Raw genomic sequence first — 19,082 nt, 5'->3', positions numbered from 1 at the left:
AGCGATTGTTTTGCAGCCCGGGGACGTTCCCGCAGCACCACGGTTGGCAGCAACCAGAAACGCGGTGCCGAGGTCCCCGGGGAACCCGGCCTCCCTCCTCCTCGCACGGACGCCATCTCCGCCGCTCTGCCTTGAGGCCGGTCCCGGGGCCGGGGACCTGGGGGCCGTCCGGCCCACCTCCTCCCCACAGGCTGCCCAGCTGCCTCCGCTCGCCCCTCGGGGCCGGGACACGGCGTCCCACCACAGCCGGCGGAGACATCCCCCCACCCTCCCCACCTCAGGGAGCGCTGAGGGAAGGGAGCGAAGCTCCCGCCGCCCTCCCGCCAAGCGGAGCGGGGCGGGGCCAGCCGCCCAGAGGCGCCCGCGCGCCCGGCCCCTGCGCACGCGCGGGCGGCCGCCCGCCGGGCGGGGTCTTGCGGCCCTGCCTGCCGGCGCGCGGCCTCCTCGTGCGGCGGTGACGGGTGCGTGCGGGCGGGCGGGCGGGCGGTTGCTATGGCGACGGGCGAGCGGCGGTGCCCGGCCTGCGGCCTCACGGTGGTCCGCGGTGCCGGGCCGGGCCGGGCCGGGCGGAGCTGTGGGTTTCGTTTATCCCGCCGGGGAGAGGCCCGGCCCTGTGTAAAGGCGGTTCCTACGCCGGGAGGAGGGGTATGAGCGGGCCTTACGCCCCGCTGTGCCGGTCGCCGGCCCGCAGCTGCGGCCACCAAGAGCCCCCCCGCGGTGGTTCTGTCAGACGGTGAAGGCTGCCCGTCCCCTACGCCTCCTGCTCGGTCCGATTTCCCTCTGGAAGGGGGTTCCCTCTTTAAAGAAGAGAAACCCGCCCCAGCCACTGGTCTTTGTTCAAAATTTATTCCCGTCATTATTCAAAATAGTTTATATTTAGGCGCTTGTGTGCTGTGGTTTTCTGCGTATTCTGCTCACTCGTCTGTTGTATTCCTGAAACGTTTTCAGCAGTTTACGTACTCGCCTTTCATCTGGAGTTTACTTTATAAACTCTTGGCTCAGAAACTATCCCTACCCGGTCTTCGGGGGATACTGCAATGCCCAAGAGAAAAAGATTAACAGATAACACTAGCAAATCGCTGCTTGTGTTCGTCTGGCATAATAGTTACAGAATTAAACTTGGATTATACTGTAGGGTTTATTGCTAATTTGCCATAGGGAAAGGAATATTGCTGAAAAGTAAAGATGGGTGAACTTTAACTCCTGAATGTTAAATGTTTTGTTTCCGCTTTCTAGGAGGAAATACTAATATTAGGAAATGGCAGAAGCAGTTTTTCATCCCCCAAGAAGGAAAAGAAGAGTTTTTGAGTCGTACGAGTCTCCATTTCCTGTGGATGTAGGTGGGAAGGATTTCAGAATATGCCAGGCTGAAATCATTAACAACAATGTTATTGTGAGGAACCCTGAAGATATTGAACAGCTGTATAACAAGGTGCTGTATCCTGTTTGCACAGTATGTTTAGTGTTTTAGACACAGGTAGAGCATAATACCTGTTAAAATCTGCCTGCCTTTATGTTTTCCTTCCCCTTTAGCCTCCAGTAGTTCTCCATATCTCCTTCCTCTCCTGAAATCAGTACAAAACATATATGTGGTATCAAATGTGAAAAGTATTTAATTCTTATCCCAGCAAATAGATTTTGGAATTAAGTGATGTCATCACCTAAAAGACAGCTGCAGAGACTTCACGTTTATTATGTTTATTTCTCCTTTCAACATTTTATGCGACCTTGCAAAAGCATTTTCTTGTTTTTAAAGCTCAGGAGGTTGTAATCTTAATGTTTTATAAATGCTTATGTAATTCTTTTAACTTCAGAGTGATTTCTTCCTGAGTAAAATAAGCTACATTAAGCTTCTTATGTCTGAGTACCATTTCACCACCATTCTTAAGCAGTAGCTTTATCCATCTCTTTGTTTTCTATTGTGCATTGTCACAGCATTGAAACACAGGTGTTTTCTTCTGCATCTGCTTTCAAATGTCTACTTGAAGATGCCGCCTGACAAATATTTAGAATTGAGGAAGAAGGCCCAACACCCTCCACTGGTCAAATCTTTGAGTGCAGGTGTTTAGTATTGAAGTAGTTATCAGAAGCTAAGCAACAAGCTTTAGGCAAAGCTTAAATGCTGTAGAATTTCAGTTATTTTTTTCAGCTGATCTTGGCAGTAACGTTTTATATTTGGAAAGAAGTTCATTTTTGTCTGATGATATAATAAGGATTTTTCCTTTTCTTTGAAGGGCTATTTTGGAAAAGGTATCCTTTCAAGAAGTCGACCAGTGTACAGCATTTCAGATCCTTTACTGGTTACTAAGTGGCAAGGTAAATTGTGCTCATTTGTACTTGCATCACTCTTCTAATAATAGTACTTTTCACTTTTCTTCTCTCATTGAAGATACATGTTTATAAATTACACACGGAAAAATAATCTCTCTACTGGGTCAGATCAAGGATCTCTCTCCTCCTATACCTTGTCTCTGATGGTGGCCAGTACAAGATTCCTAGGAAAAATACAAGAACAGGAAACGTATGTCGATAGCTCCTTAGTGCGTTCTCCTAGCCTTCACTGATCTGTTAATTAGGAAGTCTGTAAGTAAAGGCATCATCCTTGAACTTTTCTTCCTATAACTGTCCAGTTTTTCTTGGTTTTAATCTGTAGATTTCAGTGTCCGTGAAATCATGAGGCAAGGATATGTGAAATTTTTAATCTGGTTATAGCCAATCTGGTCTGCTCTTGGTCGTTTGTAGAAAGACTGTATTTTTACAGGCTCAGAAGAATAGTGGATTTAATTGTTCCATTTGTGCAGGGTGTTCAGTCTTTGTTATCTCTGTACCTTTTCTAGTTCTGTTATGTCCTTCTTGAATACAAGTTGGAGCAAAATGGCAGAGGATTGAAAATGGGTGTAAATATGAGGCCACAGATTACCTCAGTGCTCAAAGTCATGTAAAAACATTTTTATATTGATGAAACAATGTATGATTTTTCTTTATACAGGTGTTAACGTAAACATGCCTATAATTGCATCAAAAAAGTAAGTTAATTTACATTGTTCTTGGGTTTTTTTAGAAAACAGACAATTGTATTTTATGTTTTATCTTGCTGGTTTTCAAATAGTTGGCTGTATGCATGCTGATGACTTGCTTCTATTTCTTTTCTTTGTATTTAATTTATGAATCACATTAGGAAAAGTAGAAATATAGTAGGTGATATTCAGCATGGTTTTACATGTAAGTTTGCATGTATTAATTGCTGTTTAGAAGCCAAGATTGAGTGTATACATAGTAGTATGTATAATTAATTCATAATAATATCAACCATAATAAACTTGTCTTTCAGCTGAGAAGGAGAGAAAGAAGTTTCTGGGGCAGGCTATTTAAAATAACTTTCCCAATTCCTTATTGAATTAATATAGTGTTAATTAATAGGCTGAAGCTGCTCTTGAGCTTTTCTAATACATAAATGTTTTAATTTTTTTTTAAAAGTCTCTATTAACACTGCTAGTTTGTACATTTAAGAAAACAGTGTTGGACCACATCTTTATTGTTCTGCTTAAATAGTATATGAACTAACTGTAAGAATGTGCAAGTTAGTTACCCTGTTTTCTTTAATCCTATGATAACTCTAAAAAATTTTACTTGACTTAAATTTAAAAGTTATGCTCCTTCAGTCCTCAATTTTAGGTAAGGCAAACAGTAGCAGTATTACTACTGCTGCTACTACAGTTATTACTGCTTGCAGAAACACTTGTCATTCTTACTAGTCTACTTTGTGGCTGCTTTATGTGTCAGCAAATACAGCTGAGCATCAATGAAAGCGTTGTAACATTGGTGCAGAACGTGCATCATGATCCTTCTCAGTAGAGACCTGTAAGTGCAAATTACATGGTAATTAAATCATAGGATAAAGAGGAGTCTATTTTTTTATAACAAAAGGTGCAGCACTGAATTATATAGCTTTATTATGAGACTCCAGAGGGACTTGCATTTTGTGTTGACACATGCAATTTGCATTTAATTGTTTTTGCAGTTCTTCATTACCTGGTCTGTAATTGCTTTGTTGGGGTTTTGTCTGGGGAAATAAAGAATATTGTACTAGATTTGTCCAAGTTTGAATAAGGATAGCTGCACTCAGCTACCTGTAACTTTCACAAAATGAAGATTAATGTCTTTTGACTGGATATTGATGTTATCTTCCAAGGAGAAATAACTAAGGGGGCACTGAAAACTCTATCATAATTTAAAAACATTAGAAGTATTTACAGCTTTCAGCTACTATCTTACCGATAGAATTATTGTTATTTCTCAGGGATGTGAGAGTTTTGGTTAAAACTGAAGGTAGTTTCTGCTTATGATTTTTACACTGGTGGTTTTGCTATGTGATTGCTCTTTCAAAGGTACTTAAAACAGAGTTTGAAGATACTGTTCTCAGTAGTTAGCTGTATAATAGATGAAGTGTGCGAGAGATCTATCTGCAAAGTCTTGCTGCATATTTTCATCATGCAGGCTCTGATACCAGGATGGTTTTGCAGGGAATTCAGGCTTAAGGCTTCCATGGGAGAAAGGAGTTGTTGCTGGTGAAGTTCTTGCTTCCTGAAACTATGTAGCAATAGTCCTCAATGCATGGTCCTTGCACAACCTTCAGTAAAGGCGTTTGTTGCCACAGAAATTGAACAGGCAAAACAAAGCTGAAGAAGGTAGCAGAATCTTGACGTTCGGTCATGTCTGCAGTTGTCTGAAGACTGGAGTCCTATTACATTGTGCATGTTGTACGTTGCATAGCAGTTATTGGGGTGTGTGTTTAGATTTGTTTTGTGAACTGTGCTGAATCTTCCTTTTTTTGAGATGTTTCTGAGGTGTTAATTAAAGGATGTAATGCCCTAGAACTTCTCATTTACATGTTTACTAGGTACCAGTGTCGTGTTCAGTGGGCTAAAAGTATTTTGCAAGAGCAAGGATTTGATGACTGCTCGGTTACCAAAATTCTTGAAAATTACACTAAGCCTCTTAAGCTGCTGGTTTTGGAAGAGGATGGAGCTGAACAAACCGGTAATAGTTGCAACAGCATGGGCCCAAATACAGAAAATGCAGAACTTTCCAGACAATCTTCTACAGACACTGGAAATGTAGTAGCCCCAAGTCCTGAGAATCAGAATGAAGGCTACAAGAAAGCCTGTCTGGGAGGAGATCCAGCGTTTGATCCTGTGGCCATATGTGGCTCTAAACAACAGGAACAAGATGACTCAAAGGAGATAGCTGAAGTGTCTTGCCAGAAGCATGGTTTTCTCGTCCATTGTGGTTGCAAGGGTAAGGAGAGCACAGAGCAAATACCTTGTGAGATGATCAAGTCAAAAGAATGTGCTCCAGAGTATGTATTGGTGCAAGAGGAAGAAGAAGGTAGCTTATGTCCTGAAGATGAGTCTGCTCATGTGCAAGAAAATGTAAGGTTAAAGACTATCCTAATCTTTTAGAAAAATTATATCATCAGTGCTATTTTCAGAATTCAGTATTTTTTCCAGTTTAAAGTTTTAGTAATATAGTAAATTTTTCTTGTAGCTTGTCAAGAAGGAAAAACTAGTATGCAGAAGAAATCCATTTAGGATTTTTGAATATTTACAACTCAGCTTGGAAGAGGTATGCTTCAACTACAGTACAAGTTGTTTTACTTTTAATCTGAGAAGTAAACATTAATCTATGTTACAATGTAATTTAATACCTGTTTCTAAAGTACAGGGTTCCCCTGTGCCTCCTAAGTATTTGGATTTTCTTAGTCATTAAACTTATTTTTAATAACCTGCGATAATTACATGATATGGTTAAAAAACATATGTAGGGTCCAATCCCGTTCACTTTAGATGAGTAATCCCACTGACAAAGAGACCAGTGATAAGACTTAAGTATAGAAATACCAGGAATATAACATTTATATAAATCCTGCTTCGATTGTGCTGCTTCTAAATATGTTCATGTGTGTTAGTTTTAACACCGTGCCTTCAAGAATCTACAGCACATGCACAGATTTTTTTGTAGCGCTGTGTCTGTTGAAATGTAAAGGTCATGAAGACAAATCATAAAAGAAACTTTCAGGCAACCTGTTTGTCTTGATGAGATTAGGATTCTTGTACAAAATTAATTTGAGCCTGTTCTTGCATGGAATATAAACTACAGGAAGAGTTTAGCTATCAGTTAAACTTACTCTGTTTTATTTTTTTTAGGCTTTTTTCTTGGTGTACGCTCTGGGGTGTTTAAGTATTTATTATGGTGAGGTAAGAGATTGGATTCATTTTAGATTGCTGGGGATACCATTAGTTGGATGTGTTTCGGTCTGAAATTTTTACCTACTAATGACAGTATTTTATGCTGTTAATTCTGAAGGAGAAAATACCAAACAGAGTAATTAGGAAGCTTTTCTTATAAGTAGTGATATTTCTATTTATGAAATACTGGTCTGAATGTTTTGTGTTTACCAAGGTGAATAGAGTTAAGCACGTTCTTTCTGTAGAGAAAGGTTTTTGTTCTAACTTAGGCAGGAAGTATGGGGAAAGCAAGTATGGGAGGAATAATATGGTGAATAGCCTCTCTTCCCTGAAACAGGAAAATTCCTTCAAGTTTTAAGCGTTAATTTATAAGTATATCAAGCTACTGTTAACGTAATGACAAAATAATTGAAACCTGTGCTTCTAGTTTAAGAATTATCAGACTTTCCTTTAAACAAGGGTATTATGGAACTGATTGTGAAATATTAAAAACCCACTAAATGGAGCAACAGGTTTCCGTCTTACATTTAGGGATTCCATATTTTATTGCCCAAAGTTCACACTCTTTGCAGCAGATTGTGGTATTTGATATTTGGCTGTTAAGCTCTACTACACACAGTATTCTATATCTGCTTAATATTAATGTCGCCACATTAATGCCTTTGGTTGTCATTTTTAGGAGCCCCTAACTATTTTGAAGCTATGGGAAGTTTTCAGCGAAGTGAAGCCCAATTTTAAAACTACCTACATGGCGTATCACTACTTCCGCAGTAAGGGTTGGGTCCCCAAAGTCGGACTGAAGTATGGAACTGATCTCTGTGAGTAGCTTCCTTGAAAAATTGAATCATTTGCAACTGACTTCTTTTCAGGCAGTGCAAGACCAGTGCCAAAAATGAATTCAACAGTGAGGAGCTGCATGACTGGAGCAGGCTTTGCTGCTTGCAGCTGGCAAAAGACATTTTTGGCTAGACTGTGGGTTAGCTGTGGAGTTAGGATGCAAGTAGAAAATAACATCACATATGCAGTAGCTGAAGAGATAGCTCGAAGGGCCTGTTGTTTTGCTTCATGAGGTTAATGATACAGGATTGCACTGAAATTCCCTTCCCAAGTTTCTCTGTCCCCTTCTAAACACATCTTCTGCAGTGTTAACGTGACAGTCTCTAGAATAGCAGGTTTGCATCTAGATCCCAGTTCACATCAAAGACCATACCTCTCATTATTCACCCTGTTTAATGGAAGCTGGACTTCTGCTGCACTTCCTGCTAAGACTGTTTCTCTGAATTTTATTTTTTTCTGGAGGGGGGGAGGCGGGGGGAGAAAGGAGAAAGGACTTGCTTTTTTGTTAATGGTAGGGTTTTAATCTTACAGAAATAATTAGTAGTGTCCGTAATCCCTTGCAAAGTAATTCCAGAACTACATTCAGCTCGCATCAACATGAACAGTACACTAATGCTTGTCATTACAGGCAGATGTGCATTAAGGGAGATATTTTTTAATATATGCAAGCAAACCAGTAGGTGTTTTAATACTGCTGATGCAGTTTTATAATTTGGGTGTTTGAGTATTTGAGTATGTCAAGGTTGTGCTGAGCTAGTCCTTTAGATCCAGGTGTAGGTTTGGCTGAATTCATCATCACTGTTCTTAGTACCCTGGGTTGTAGATTGGGTTTTGCTATTGATCACCTGATGTGTATGTGAAATTGATACTAGTTGTTTCACCATTCATTTGTGTTCTGGCCTGAATTTATTGTTTAGCATATCACTGCCTTTGGGTTTCTGCCAGACAAAGGAAGTGGATTAGTTTAAGGCTAGTAGGAGTTCTGCCTTACTCCTGAGCTTCTCTGCCTGCTTGTTCTTTGGCAGTACCATCTTAGAGTTGGTATTACTACAATTGTTTATAATAGATAATTTGCAAATCATGGTTGTCACTGGAATGAAGTGCTGTCATCCTTTTCCTGACAGGGTCTGTGCTGGCCAGCTGTTATAAGAAAAGCTGTGCTAGTTAAAGAAAGTCCCTTCTTATAAGCTCATGACAAAAGGAAGACAGGAAATGTAACCATTCAGTTTAGTTACAGCAGTCCAGCTGCGATGAGTCTTGTGTACCCTTGTACAAAGAAGGAACTTTTAGTGGGTGTGGTGGGCAGTATGTAAGAACTTGTGCCCTGTGTCTCTCCTAAAACTTGTGGAAAATGCTTGCTTGGAACAGAAATTTGATGGCTTGTGATCTTTTAATTGTACTCCAGTGGCTCAACTTCTGTTGCAAATACAGTGTTAAAAGCATGAGTCTGTTGCAGAAAAATTCCATCGTAAAGTTTTTCCCATGGCAATTGCTAACTGTCCTTTGGCTCTTCTACTTTATCTTTTACCTGCCACTCACCTGCGGCTCCCACAGGTTTTTTTGTCTCTTCACTCTCTCTGCACTTGCTGGGACAACTTAATTCTGAGCAGAATTCAAAGGTGTTGAAGTTTTGTCTTGTGTAATTAAAACTTATAAAACATTTGAAAATATCTGCGGACCCTGGTATTAAACTTAGATGGAAACTCTGTGATTATCTAAGGGTGTTTCTCTTCCATTTCAGTGCTGTATCGAAAAGGCCCCCCCTTCTATCATGCAAGGTTTGAAGCTAATGTTTCTGTCTAATTTCTTAGTTTCAAATTAGTAAATTTCTCTCATGCAAATTTGGTATCTTCACTGGTTAAGCACATAGTCTTCACTCAAAATACTTAGCCAGATGCATTCATACTTGAAATGCAAAAGTCCTTTTAGCAGAGGTACTAAATAATGCAATTTCATTGAATTCATGTAACAGTAGTAAGACATTAAAAATTAAAGGTTGCAATGAGTATATTTAGCACTCATATGATGAATGCACTCAGGAAAGTAATTTAATTTAGTAATACTGACTTTTTAAAATATATGGTATGGATAATTTATGTAATTTGGGAGAAAAAACTTTTAAGGGATGATAATTGTCTTTATTTGTTCACTAGTCTGGTTGAACTCCTAGATAATAAATCGGTTATAAATGTCAGACTGGCATTCATAAGAGAATGCCACAGGCATCAGCAGAAGGGTGGGGAGGGAAAGTGCCAGTAAGCATATTCACTTCATCTTTTCTCCTCTTAGTAGAAAGAGACTTAAGTTTCACAACTTGCTTACCGCATGCTGGCATATTGTTTAACACCAATCTTTAGACTCTCATTCTTAAGTTTCATGATCTTCCAAAAATGGTAATTTTCTTTCCACGAATTGTCCTATATGCTTTATTTTGCAGTTACTCTGTCATTGCTGAATTAGTTGATGATAATTTTGAAGGTCCTCTTCGCAGACCACTCAGCTGGAAGTCCTTGTCGGGGTTGAACAGAACAACTGTTAATGCTTCTAAGGTAAGTGTAAGATGCTAGTTTTAAAATAGCTTTAAAATGATAAATGTACAGTTTAGTTCCAAAGAACAGAGTGTCAGAGTGAGGCTGGGAAGAGAACCCTTTTGTTTCTAGTCTGCTGAAGAACATGTTGAGTTGCCAATAGGCGAACAAGTTTCCTTTTGCCAATATCCACATGAATTCTGGAAGCAGCTTATTAAACATCTGTTGCCTGTAGGAATGTTAAAAGTTGTGTGAGGAACTGAAGAAAGACCTGAGGGACACTTCTGTCCTGCTTGCCACTTCTGTTTTTAAAGCCCTCTCCATCTACCAGGATTTTCTTTTGAACAGTGAAACTGAAAGTTTCCAAAAGCTTTTCTCTGTGATAGAGCCTCAGACATAGTGCTCCAATACTCACAGCCATGCTGCTCAGGTGTTGTGTTAAAATTCTATTTTATCCTATCACAGTATTATGCTTTGGTAAGGAAAATGAGATATGCATATTATACAGCTCTCCCTAACTTGGTTTGCAGAACACATCTTGTAGGAAACTCTGTATCTGCATAGCTAATTTATCTAAAACTTGAATAGAAAGAAATCAGTTGAAATTCATGTATTCATGTTTTCTGTTTGCCAACAGGAACTTATGTTATGCTATTTGATTAAACCATCTGACATGACTGAAGAAGAAATGTTGACACCAGAATGTATGAAAAGAATTAAGGTTCAGGTGAGTAATTGCTTCTCTCCTTTGCCTGTGTAGCTTTGCCTTGGGACAGCTGGACAGCCAACTGTAAGAGCCCCCTTAAACTGTTGCTTGCTGTTTAGCATGCTTTGGATTTTGCACACATAGCTGCAATAAAATAATGAGATTCCTTTGTGCCCCAAGGCATGAGAAGTGCATTGCAGGCTCTTTAAAGACTTAAGATCTTCTAATCCAAATTTTAATGTTGCTGCTACTGTGAATGTAAGCATTTGCATGGGGAAACAGGGGTACCTATGGAGACTGCAAGGTTAATGTATATTTAAAAATGAAGGGAGAAAAATGTGCGAGAGGCCAGTTCACTTCAGGAACAAATGTAGTCATCTACTAAAATTTCTCAATGGTTGCATAATATATGTCAATTTGCTAAAGGCTTAATCCCCATCCCTCACTGATTACCTGTAGGGTTTGGGTTTTTCTTTCCCCCCCTTTTCATAATAATTGCTGTTTTTTATTTCAGGAACTGATTGTAACTCGTTGGGTTTCTTCCCGTGAGCGCAGTGAGCAAGATGAACTTTAACTGACTGTATAGGAAAAACTTATTTTTTTTAAAACTACTTCTTGTTGTTTTTTACCTGATCTTCTCATGATGAACCATTGCCTCAGAGTAGTTTCTATCAACAGATTCAGTTGGTATGCATAAATGCTATTTAAAATGAGGTATATCCTGTTTACTGGAGAGAATGGTGTATTGAAAACATAACTGAACTATAATAATGCATATGAAGGGTAAAAAATTAAAGCTGTCCCCGAACTCAAAGTACTTGTTTGTTTTATTAAAACTTACAAACGTGTACGTTTGAATGGTGGCTAGACTGCAGTCATTAGTAATGGTGTTTTTAATATTCTGACAGATCCAGGCATTAGTGCTGAATAGGCACTGTGGCCTGCAGAGCCACTGAAGTCCAAAACCTCTACATCTGCCTGAAAGCCTAAGCAATGAGCGATCAGTTTTCTGGGAACACCTCACAGATTACTCGGATATGAACTCAGGAATTGTAAGACTAACTTCGTTTTGTAGCTCAGCACAGGGTCCTACATTTCTTCAGAAACAAGGACTTAAATTGGATAGTCCTCAAGTTTAATGCTGGTTTTTAACTGGTTAAAAGCCAGCAGTAATTAGAGCGAGCCAAATAACCTTTTGGGATACCTGTGGTACCATTCTGCTTCAACCAAAACCTGACTTCATAGCCTTGATGAAGTTGCACAAACTGAGCTTTGGGGAGAGAGTTGGTTTTTGCAAAATTGAGCATTGTAACACATTGCCGTTAAGTGCCTAGACCCTGGAATTCGGTGGCTTATTTTCACAAGCACTGCTCAGAATTGAGGAACTCTTCCCAGAATGTGCAAGGATTTAAATTAATTCTGGGGTCTAAGCACCTAACAGCAAAGTTAAGTGTTAGGCACCTTTCCCCACTAGGATAAGATGTCTGTCTTTCCCTGGGGTTTGCAGCATAAGATTCGTCCTTGAAAGTAAGTGCCTAATCTTGCCCCATGGCAGCAAGATGCCCTGACCGTGAGTTGATGCCCTTTTGCTGAAGGTGGGTTACTGTGCAGAAAATAATGAAGACTTGCTGAGCTGGTAAGAGGAAGTCTGTCTCTCTAGCTTGGCAAGTATAGGTCTCGGTTTCATCACTGCTTTTTTCTCTTTTATCCAGTTAACTACAACAATCTATACACTTGGGGTTTTTTTCATAGTGCACTCGTAGCTCTCTGCCCTGGCCTATCACATGTAGTAAAACAGACTGGGAGATACTGCTGTGTTTTGTATAGAGTGAGGTATAGGACAGTGCTGAGCAGTTCTGTCTTGCTACACTAGATGCCTGCTATTTTCTAACTTTTTTGTAAGATTTAGTCATCTAGATTGCACATTCCTAAATAAAATGCTTACTATTGCTAAGCCAATTTGGAAAACAAACCAACCAACTGAGGAAGTATTCAGCTGTCTTTCAAGTAGAGCCAGGAGGTTTAAGTATCAGCTATGCTGCATTTTAAGTATTGCTGCATTAGATTCAGGCATTTGAATTCCATCTTAGTCTTCGAACAATAGGCTTCCTTGTATCGCCATGCTGTTAAGATTTATTTATCATCCCCGCCCCCCCCCCCCCCCCCCCCCCTCCTCCGGGTTGTGAGAGAAGTCATTTGCTGCAACAGTAGGCATACATTATAGCTGGTGACAATGACACCATTTTGGATTGTCTTTGTGCTGTCTTCATTCACTATAAAAGGGGTTTTGCCTCCTGGTCGCAGGAAATTTTCCAGGCCTGGTAAAAATTCTGTCAACTTGGACTGTTCCCACCAAACACAAAACCACAATCTTGTTTACTTAGGCAGTTTAGACTGTGAAGCCATGTCATGAATGCAGGAAACTACGTACAACTCAAAGTGGAAGATCTTCTAGTCTTTGCTTTCCTTTAATATGACTGCTACTGGAAAGATGTAAAATGAGAATGTTAATTGCATAATAGCTTTTTCAAGCTGAACAGGTATGTATGTGTTGACTATACATGGCGAGGTGTTTTATTTCTAGCTGCAGATGACTGTACTTCGTGTTTCGATACTGTTGTATCAAATAACTTATATTAGATAGTTGTACCATAGCACTGATGCTTGCCATTGTGTTTGTATTTTACCAATAAAATACAGTACTTGGATGAAGTGTGGATTCTGATTCACTCAAAAAATAGCTTACCGTAATTTCTTTTTGTAAGCTAGCTGAAGAATTCTGACTTGCAGTAGGACTGGGTGGATACGAGGTCTCTAACAGCAGCAGAATTGCGTGTTTCAACCTGGTCGTCTCTATTGTGTTGTGGTTTTTGAATATGCTTTTAAAGGAGCTGTAATTTAGAATTTAGCAAGAAATGGAAGAACACAGGAGGCAGGGGAGTGTATTAAGCCTGGTGTATGGAGACTACTGAGGGGGCAGGGTTAATGCAGTTTATATATACAAAAATATAAACTGGATGTGGACGTAACCCTAATCATTTATCATTAGTTCTCCATCTTTGAGAAAACAGGACTTACATCTAGACTAAAATCAGCTTACTTTGCAGAAATGAGTAGAAGGGGAAAAAAAGCTGAAATTATTTTGTTAAACTGGAATCTAAGTAAATAAATTGCACAAAATTATGGATTGCAGAATTTTGACCTCATCATATACTTCCATGTAATGTACAATAGGTAAAAGTGCTGTTTGGAGGACCTTTTTTGTTTTTTTTAACTTAAATTTCTTTTTGTTAAGTTCTAAATGTTTAACTCAAGAGATAAATCCTGAGGAGTCTTTCGCTTATTACAGATACTAACAGATACAGACACTAAATTATTATCTTTTAATACTAAGCGTTTGTCTTGGTTTGAGGAATAAATGTACAAAATGTAAATAAGAATTGGAAAAGAAATATATCTGGCAAAGAGGCTGCGTTAATTTGTTGTTATATTTATTAGTAATTAAAGTAGATGAAAGTCACTTTGCATGTGGTGAATCACCGTTAAGTCATGGACTTTGGATTTCAGCAGCACACAAGGAAAAATTCCCTTTTTTTCATCCATCAGTAAACAAACGTGACAGGAAAAAAACATTTTGGTTTGCTACAGCTTAAGTTACCACAGCTCATTTGTTAAAACCCTTCATTACGCAGCAGTTACGATGTCTAGCCTTAAATGTCTTGGTGGGACAGAGCATACAGCGAATGTAAACAGGAGAACCTTTTTCCACAGGAATAGTTCCCATTTAAATTTTCTGTAGTACACACATTGTATGCATGTTGTATCATTCAGATGGGCAAGTTCAGTTTCCTGATCCTTCCATGATGTGCAGGCTAACATGTTAATTGTTTTTTAACTATATTAGTAGATCATGCATCTTAAACCCTGAGATTTGGAGTCTTAGGACTTCCTTTTCCTATTGCATGTTGTAGATGTTTTAATACAGCAACTTACAATTTTCAGCACAGTTTTTCTTGATCGGGAAGGGGTACAATGTAGAAATCATTAGCTGTTAGCTCCTGATGCAGAGTAATGTATTTGGAAGCTTTCTTTGTCTGTGGGATCACAAATTTCTCTGTAAATTCACTTTTACTCATTTGCCGTTTTCCTTGTGCAGTCAGCACACTGTTAATGAACGCCAGTGCGTACGTGTAGCAGTTGTGGTCATGTTCATCATACCTAGGAAAAATATCTCGTTGGTAAGAGTTAGCGCTAATCCATTAGTTACTGTGCACGGAAGAATATTTTACTGAGTGAAGTAAGGAAGTGCATGCTCTCCAAGAACTACTGCCACCTTCCTTTAATACAGGTGTTTAAATACATTCTATTCATCACAAGTTGTACTTTGCAGCCAGGGATGCCAGAAACTGAGCATGAAAAAAAACACAACAACAACAAAGGCAGCTGCAGCCTTTACAATAATGAGTTCTTATTTTTTATATTTATTTGGCTTTTACCTTGTTAACCTTTGCTCTTCCATGTATTGTTACTCTCTTATCTTGAAAACTTCTTCCTGCAGCAGCGATGTTGTGTGCTACTACATGCACTTCTTTCAGAGTGGCATTAATTTGGAAGCTTACTTAAAATCATGTAAATTCTATCACTAATATACTGATACAGTTGCTATACGGTGTGCCAGTCGTACTCCCGTTGGCAATTATTTGTGCCAATTGTGCAAGGCCAGAAATACTAACTGCATAGCAGCAGCCACCATTTAAGATGTTCTTGCCTTCCCCCCCCCCCCCCCTCTACCCTGCCCTAGGAGCTTATGGTACTTACCTGTTCTTTTCACTGTCGGAACATTTCTCAGATTCTCCCAAATGCTTCATGTTGACCACTAACAACTTCAGTAATTTATTCCACTCCCTCACCACATAGTGCTGCTTCTTCGACTGGCCCTGTGTAACTGCATTTGATACGGACCTGCTCAAACTCCTGTTTGCCATCTGCCTGATCCTCAAGTTTCTTCCGTAACTGCCTCGTCCTGTGTCATTTTTCCCTTGTTCTTCCTGGCCCCGTGACTCGTTCCTTGCCTTGTACTGTCAGTGGCTCCATGGTCCCTGTTGCCACATGGAATCTTCTGTGAGGCCTGCCTGTCAGTCCATGGCATTTACAAGGCGTTTTTGCAGGATCTGAGGGCTATGGCTGTGAAGAGCAACCCTGCAACCCTGAGCCGAGTTCAGGACAGCTCTCTCTTCTTCAAAGCTCTTTTAAGGGTATCTGAAGTGACCTCTGAGCTCCCATTCAGTAAGCAAGTGATTTGCTACGGTCTACTTACTTTACCAGAATAATTGTTAGGAAAAATAATGATGAGTAACTTCAGGAGTGGCCATCATCACTGTGCAGTACAAAACCTCTGGAAATGACACTGAAAAAATTGTTGGGTTCACCAGCTCAGGGCTGAGCCTGCAGAGAGCCGCAGCACGTCTGGATAACTTTTATGAGTACACAATGATTTCCTGAATCAGTTCCACAATTAAGCAAAGCACGTAACACCTCATTTCTGTTTGCACACTATCTTTGTATTTATAATGCAAAAGATTCTGTAATACACTTCTTACTACCCTCTGTGTCTTCCAGTTAGCACCTCATTTTTGGGAACTGTGTCTGTATATCCTGACAAGCAAATCAGTAATTTAAGATACTGCTGGTCATGGCTGTGGCTGCTATTCTTTACTGCTGTTATATACCATCCTTCCAGTAAATGAAAAGCAGTCAAGAAAATTAGAATCAGGCTTGGCCTGAACCCAAAGAAGTTACAGGGTAGTTTAGCACAGTTCCTGTCCACTGAAAAAATAAAGAGTTAATTTAACATCTTTTAAAAAAAAGGTTGGTTTTCAGCAGTTTAGTGGTCACTGGTCTATTTGTGGAAAAAGGTTGTCACTTTGTCAGGAGGTGGCAGATGGAAGACAAGCAAAGAAAAGCTTGTAGAAGAGATGCACACACCTACCCACTTTCTACCAATGCTTTTTTGACATCAAGTTAGTTATCGTAATAACGTTAAGGCACTGGGAACTGCTTAAGTATGAGACACAAATCCTATTGGCTTTACAAGTTCCACAGACATTTAACAATTGTACTCTAGGTCAAATTCTTTCATTCCCTGGTATTAGGAAGATAATATATTATCTCTAAAATTTTAGAGTCAAGCACATACTGAATTGCTAAAACCTGCTTTTGATCTTTTGTGGGTTTTTTTCTTCTTTTATATAAGATGATATCAACAGACATGCTCAGAACTGTGAGCAACAGTTCACAGAACTATGCTCAGACAGGCTGTTTGTTACCGGTACTGTTACTGATAAGACAGTTCAAGGACTGGTGTTTTGAAGAGCAGGCTGCTTTGTCATCAGCAGGCTTGGTGATGTGGCAGTGCGTGTTTTAGCTGGGCTGCCTAACTTGTAACTGTCATCAGGCATTCACTTCAAGGAAAGCTACAAAGAACTGAACGTTCTTGCTGGAACATACTGGTTTAATTCAAAATACGTGGAAGTCTTTCTGTATTTAACTATACAACGCAATGTTACGAACCAGCTGGAAGAGCTGGAAATGAGCCTGTGTTTCCCATTTCTGATCACTGACAACAAAGAAGTCATCTGGATGTAGGATCTGGGCAAGAATCCCATCCGTTGACACTGAGAAGATAGCCGAGAAGATAGCGTTGCAGAATTGCGCCTGGGCTTTTCTACTTATGTACTCAGCAGTGTACTCTTAAAAGTAATGTTTCATTGAACTGGGTTTTTTTCATGCAAAATTCTTTTGTTGCTGAAGAAAACTTCCCTCAAATGATCCCTTGTTTTAGAGCTTTAACATTCCAGCAGATGCATTTGCTACTTACAGCTTCAAAATACCCCCTTTATGTTTAGCAAGGCCAGCAAGTTTCAAGACGCCTGGCCCGACAGCATTGTTTAGACCGGTTTGTTAGAAATGTGTGTTCTAGAGGAGCAAGGCTCTGAATGAACCACAAGCCTTGCTGGGTCCAAAACAGAATAGCCCAATTTATCATCCCAGACTAAAAACTCCTACTGCATCCAGCTTTTAAACTACCTACCTGTGAGGAAGCCAGGCCTCTCCCACAGAAAATTCCTCTAGGAGCTTATCCCACTGCTGAAGAAGCCCAAACATGTCTGGCTGTACTAGTGGGATACTAATGCACTGTTCCCATCCAGTTTCAGCTCTGTGAATGCCCTCTTCGTTGTAATTATACACCACACCTGAAAACAGAGAGCAATACATTGTCAGGTGGCACTGCAGAATCGGAGCCATATTTTTTTTTCTCTCTTTTTTTTTTTTTAAACTGATGAAAGCTACTACTAGTTTTCCATAGTGCCATTCTTTCTTAGGCTATCTATACCATAGCTTCCCATCAGTGGCCTTCTGTGGCTGCAGAGCAGAAAATGCAGTACTTGCTTTTATCAAGAACCTGTTCTTATTTTTGCAATGTAATTTCAGCAGCCTTTTGATAATGAAAGCAACTTAAGGACAACCAGGCTTCTTTTTTAACCCCCCCCCAATTAGACCAGCTTTATATTAAACATCCGAAGTGAGATTTTGCAGGCCGCGCCTACTCTAGGAGAACCCGATGCGGTGTTTAACGCGGCTTTTTAAAATTTTGTTCGTTTGTTTTTTAATTAGGGGTATTTTTAGAATTAGCAAAAACTGCGTTCAAGTCAAAATTCCCCGTAACTTCTTTAAAGAAGTAGGCTGCCTAGTTTTTTATCTCCCTGCGTCCGGAACAGAAGTCCCCCTGTCCGTTCCGTGCCCTGCGAAGAGCGAGCGGTGCACGGCTTTGACCCGAAGCTCTCCGCGCTCGCTGCTGCGAGGCGAGGGAAGCTCCCGGCCTCCAGATTCTCCGACCTGTACGTGGTAACTCTTTTGTAGCCAGCAGCCGAGCTCCGGCTCCGACACCCGCCGCACGCCGAGGAAGAGCGAAGCACCGGGCACCCGGACGTCGCCGCCCGCGTTTTGAACAGGTACCAGACACCGCCGCAACAGCGGGGCCGGCTCTTCATCAAACACCCGCCGGGCGGTTCAGGTAATCGCCGGCCGCCCTAAACGGGGGCGACGCGGTCCGAAGACGAGGTACGGGGGACGGGCGGTGGTGCGGGAGGCAGCCAGCGAGCGCTTTTTACCGTGAGTACTGGTGATGCCGACGTGCAGGTCGGATTCCCCGTCGTAGCCCCTGAAAGAAGAGCGGCGGTGTGGGCGATGGCCGCCGGCCTCCTCCCTCCCCCGTCCCCCTCACGGACAGACCCCCGCCTCGGAGCCGGCGGCACTCCTCACGCTCCCGGGACCCACCGGGCGGCCGGGGAGGCACGACTTTTACCTAACCCCCCCCCCCCCCCCCCCATTTTCCTCTCCGGACGGGGCTGGGGTCGGGACTTACAGGCTGGCGGAAAGGTAGGCGAAAGCTGCCTTTCCCCCGGGACGCCCGGCCCGCCCGCCGCGCTCACCCCGTCCCGCCCCTACCCGAGGAAGGTGCCGGCGGCGGGCCGGAGGAGGAAGGCGCGGGGCTGGCGGTGTCCGTGGTGGAAGGGGCTGGGGAGGCGGACGGGGGCGGCGGGCAGCCCGGCGCCGCGCAGGGGGCGGCCGCAGGCGGGACAGCGGGAGGGCGGCCGGCGGCAGAAAATGGCGGCCCCGCAGTGCCGCACCCGCAGGATGGCGGCCTCCGCCATGGCGGCGCGGCGCTGAATAGTGTCCGGGCGGGACGGAAGGCCTTGCGGC

At 41.6% G+C, this 19,082-nt stretch overlaps 2 protein-coding genes across 8 annotated transcripts; one reads left to right on the top strand and one right to left on the bottom strand.

The window, feature by feature from the left end:
- Positions 1 to 391: 391 nt before the first annotated feature.
- Positions 392 to 11,133, top strand: TSEN2 (tRNA splicing endonuclease subunit 2). Of its 3 annotated transcripts, none has more exons than XM_049827016.1 (12): positions 392 to 461; positions 1,237 to 1,432; positions 2,235 to 2,316; positions 2,990 to 3,026; positions 4,901 to 5,432; positions 5,548 to 5,625; positions 6,207 to 6,257; positions 6,928 to 7,066; positions 8,827 to 8,863; positions 9,523 to 9,634; positions 10,251 to 10,340; positions 10,834 to 11,133. In XM_049827016.1, exons 2-12 carry the CDS (start codon positions 1,259 to 1,261, stop codon positions 10,891 to 10,893), a joined length of 1,392 nt encoding a protein of 463 aa, XP_049682973.1. In that variant the 5' UTR covers positions 392 to 461; positions 1,237 to 1,258; the 3' UTR covers positions 10,894 to 11,133. The 3 variants fall into 3 exon arrangements, 2 of the variants coding, with proteins under 2 accessions (XP_049682973.1, XP_049682972.1); XM_049827015.1 differs by lacking the exon at positions 392 to 461 and adding an exon at positions 495 to 645; XR_007509332.1 differs by lacking the exons at positions 392 to 461; positions 8,827 to 8,863; positions 10,834 to 11,133 and adding an exon at positions 491 to 645.
- Positions 11,134 to 13,789: 2,656 nt separating this feature from the next.
- MKRN2OS (MKRN2 opposite strand) lies at positions 13,790 to 19,033 on the bottom strand. 5 transcript variants are annotated; one of them, XR_007509334.1, is made up of 5 exons: positions 18,828 to 19,033; positions 18,491 to 18,540; positions 17,410 to 17,572; positions 15,138 to 15,418; positions 14,449 to 14,537 (listed from the first exon to the last, which is right to left on the bottom strand). XR_007509334.1 is itself a non-coding variant. In XM_049827021.1 (5 exons), the coding sequence occupies exons 1-4, from the start codon at positions 19,031 to 19,033 to the stop codon at positions 15,316 to 15,318; spliced, it is 522 nt and encodes a 173-aa protein (XP_049682978.1). In that variant the 3' UTR covers positions 14,452 to 14,537; positions 15,282 to 15,315. The 5 variants fall into 5 exon arrangements, 3 of the variants coding, with proteins under 3 accessions (XP_049682977.1, XP_049682979.1, XP_049682978.1); XM_049827021.1 differs by having other exon boundaries at positions 14,452 to 14,537; positions 15,282 to 15,418; XM_049827020.1 differs by lacking the exon at positions 15,138 to 15,418 and having other exon boundaries at positions 13,790 to 14,537.
- Between the last annotated feature and the right edge of the window lie 49 nt (positions 19,034 to 19,082).

This window comes from Accipiter gentilis, chromosome 23, assembly GCF_929443795.1.
Source record: "Accipiter gentilis chromosome 23, bAccGen1.1, whole genome shotgun sequence".
Classification (NCBI taxonomy): Eukaryota; Metazoa; Chordata; class Aves; order Accipitriformes; family Accipitridae; genus Astur; species Astur gentilis.
Note: the sequence above shows the minus strand (reverse complement) of the source record. Positions and strands in the feature narration are given on the sequence as shown.

Coding starts and splice junctions, on each gene's coding strand:
- MKRN2OS (XM_049827020.1), bottom strand. CDS start 19,033: ATGGCGGAGGCCGCCATCCTGCGGGTGCGGCACTGCGGGGCCGCCATT. Junction 17,573..18,490: donor CGGCATCACCAGTACTCACG/GTAAAAAGCGCT, acceptor CTCTGTTTTCAG/GTGTGGTGTATAATTACAAC. Junction 14,538..17,409: donor GAGGCCTGGCTTCCTCACAG/GTAGGTAGTTTA, acceptor TATTTTTCCTAG/GTATGATGAACATGACCACA.
- TSEN2 (XM_049827016.1), top strand. CDS start 1,259: ATGGCAGAAGCAGTTTTTCATCCCCCAAGAAGGAAAAGAAGAGTTTTT. Junction 1,433..2,234: donor TTGAACAGCTGTATAACAAG/GTGCTGTATCCT, acceptor TTTTCTTTGAAG/GGCTATTTTGGAAAAGGTAT. Junction 5,433..5,547: donor CTGCTCATGTGCAAGAAAAT/GTAAGGTTAAAG, acceptor TTTTTCTTGTAG/CTTGTCAAGAAGGAAAAACT.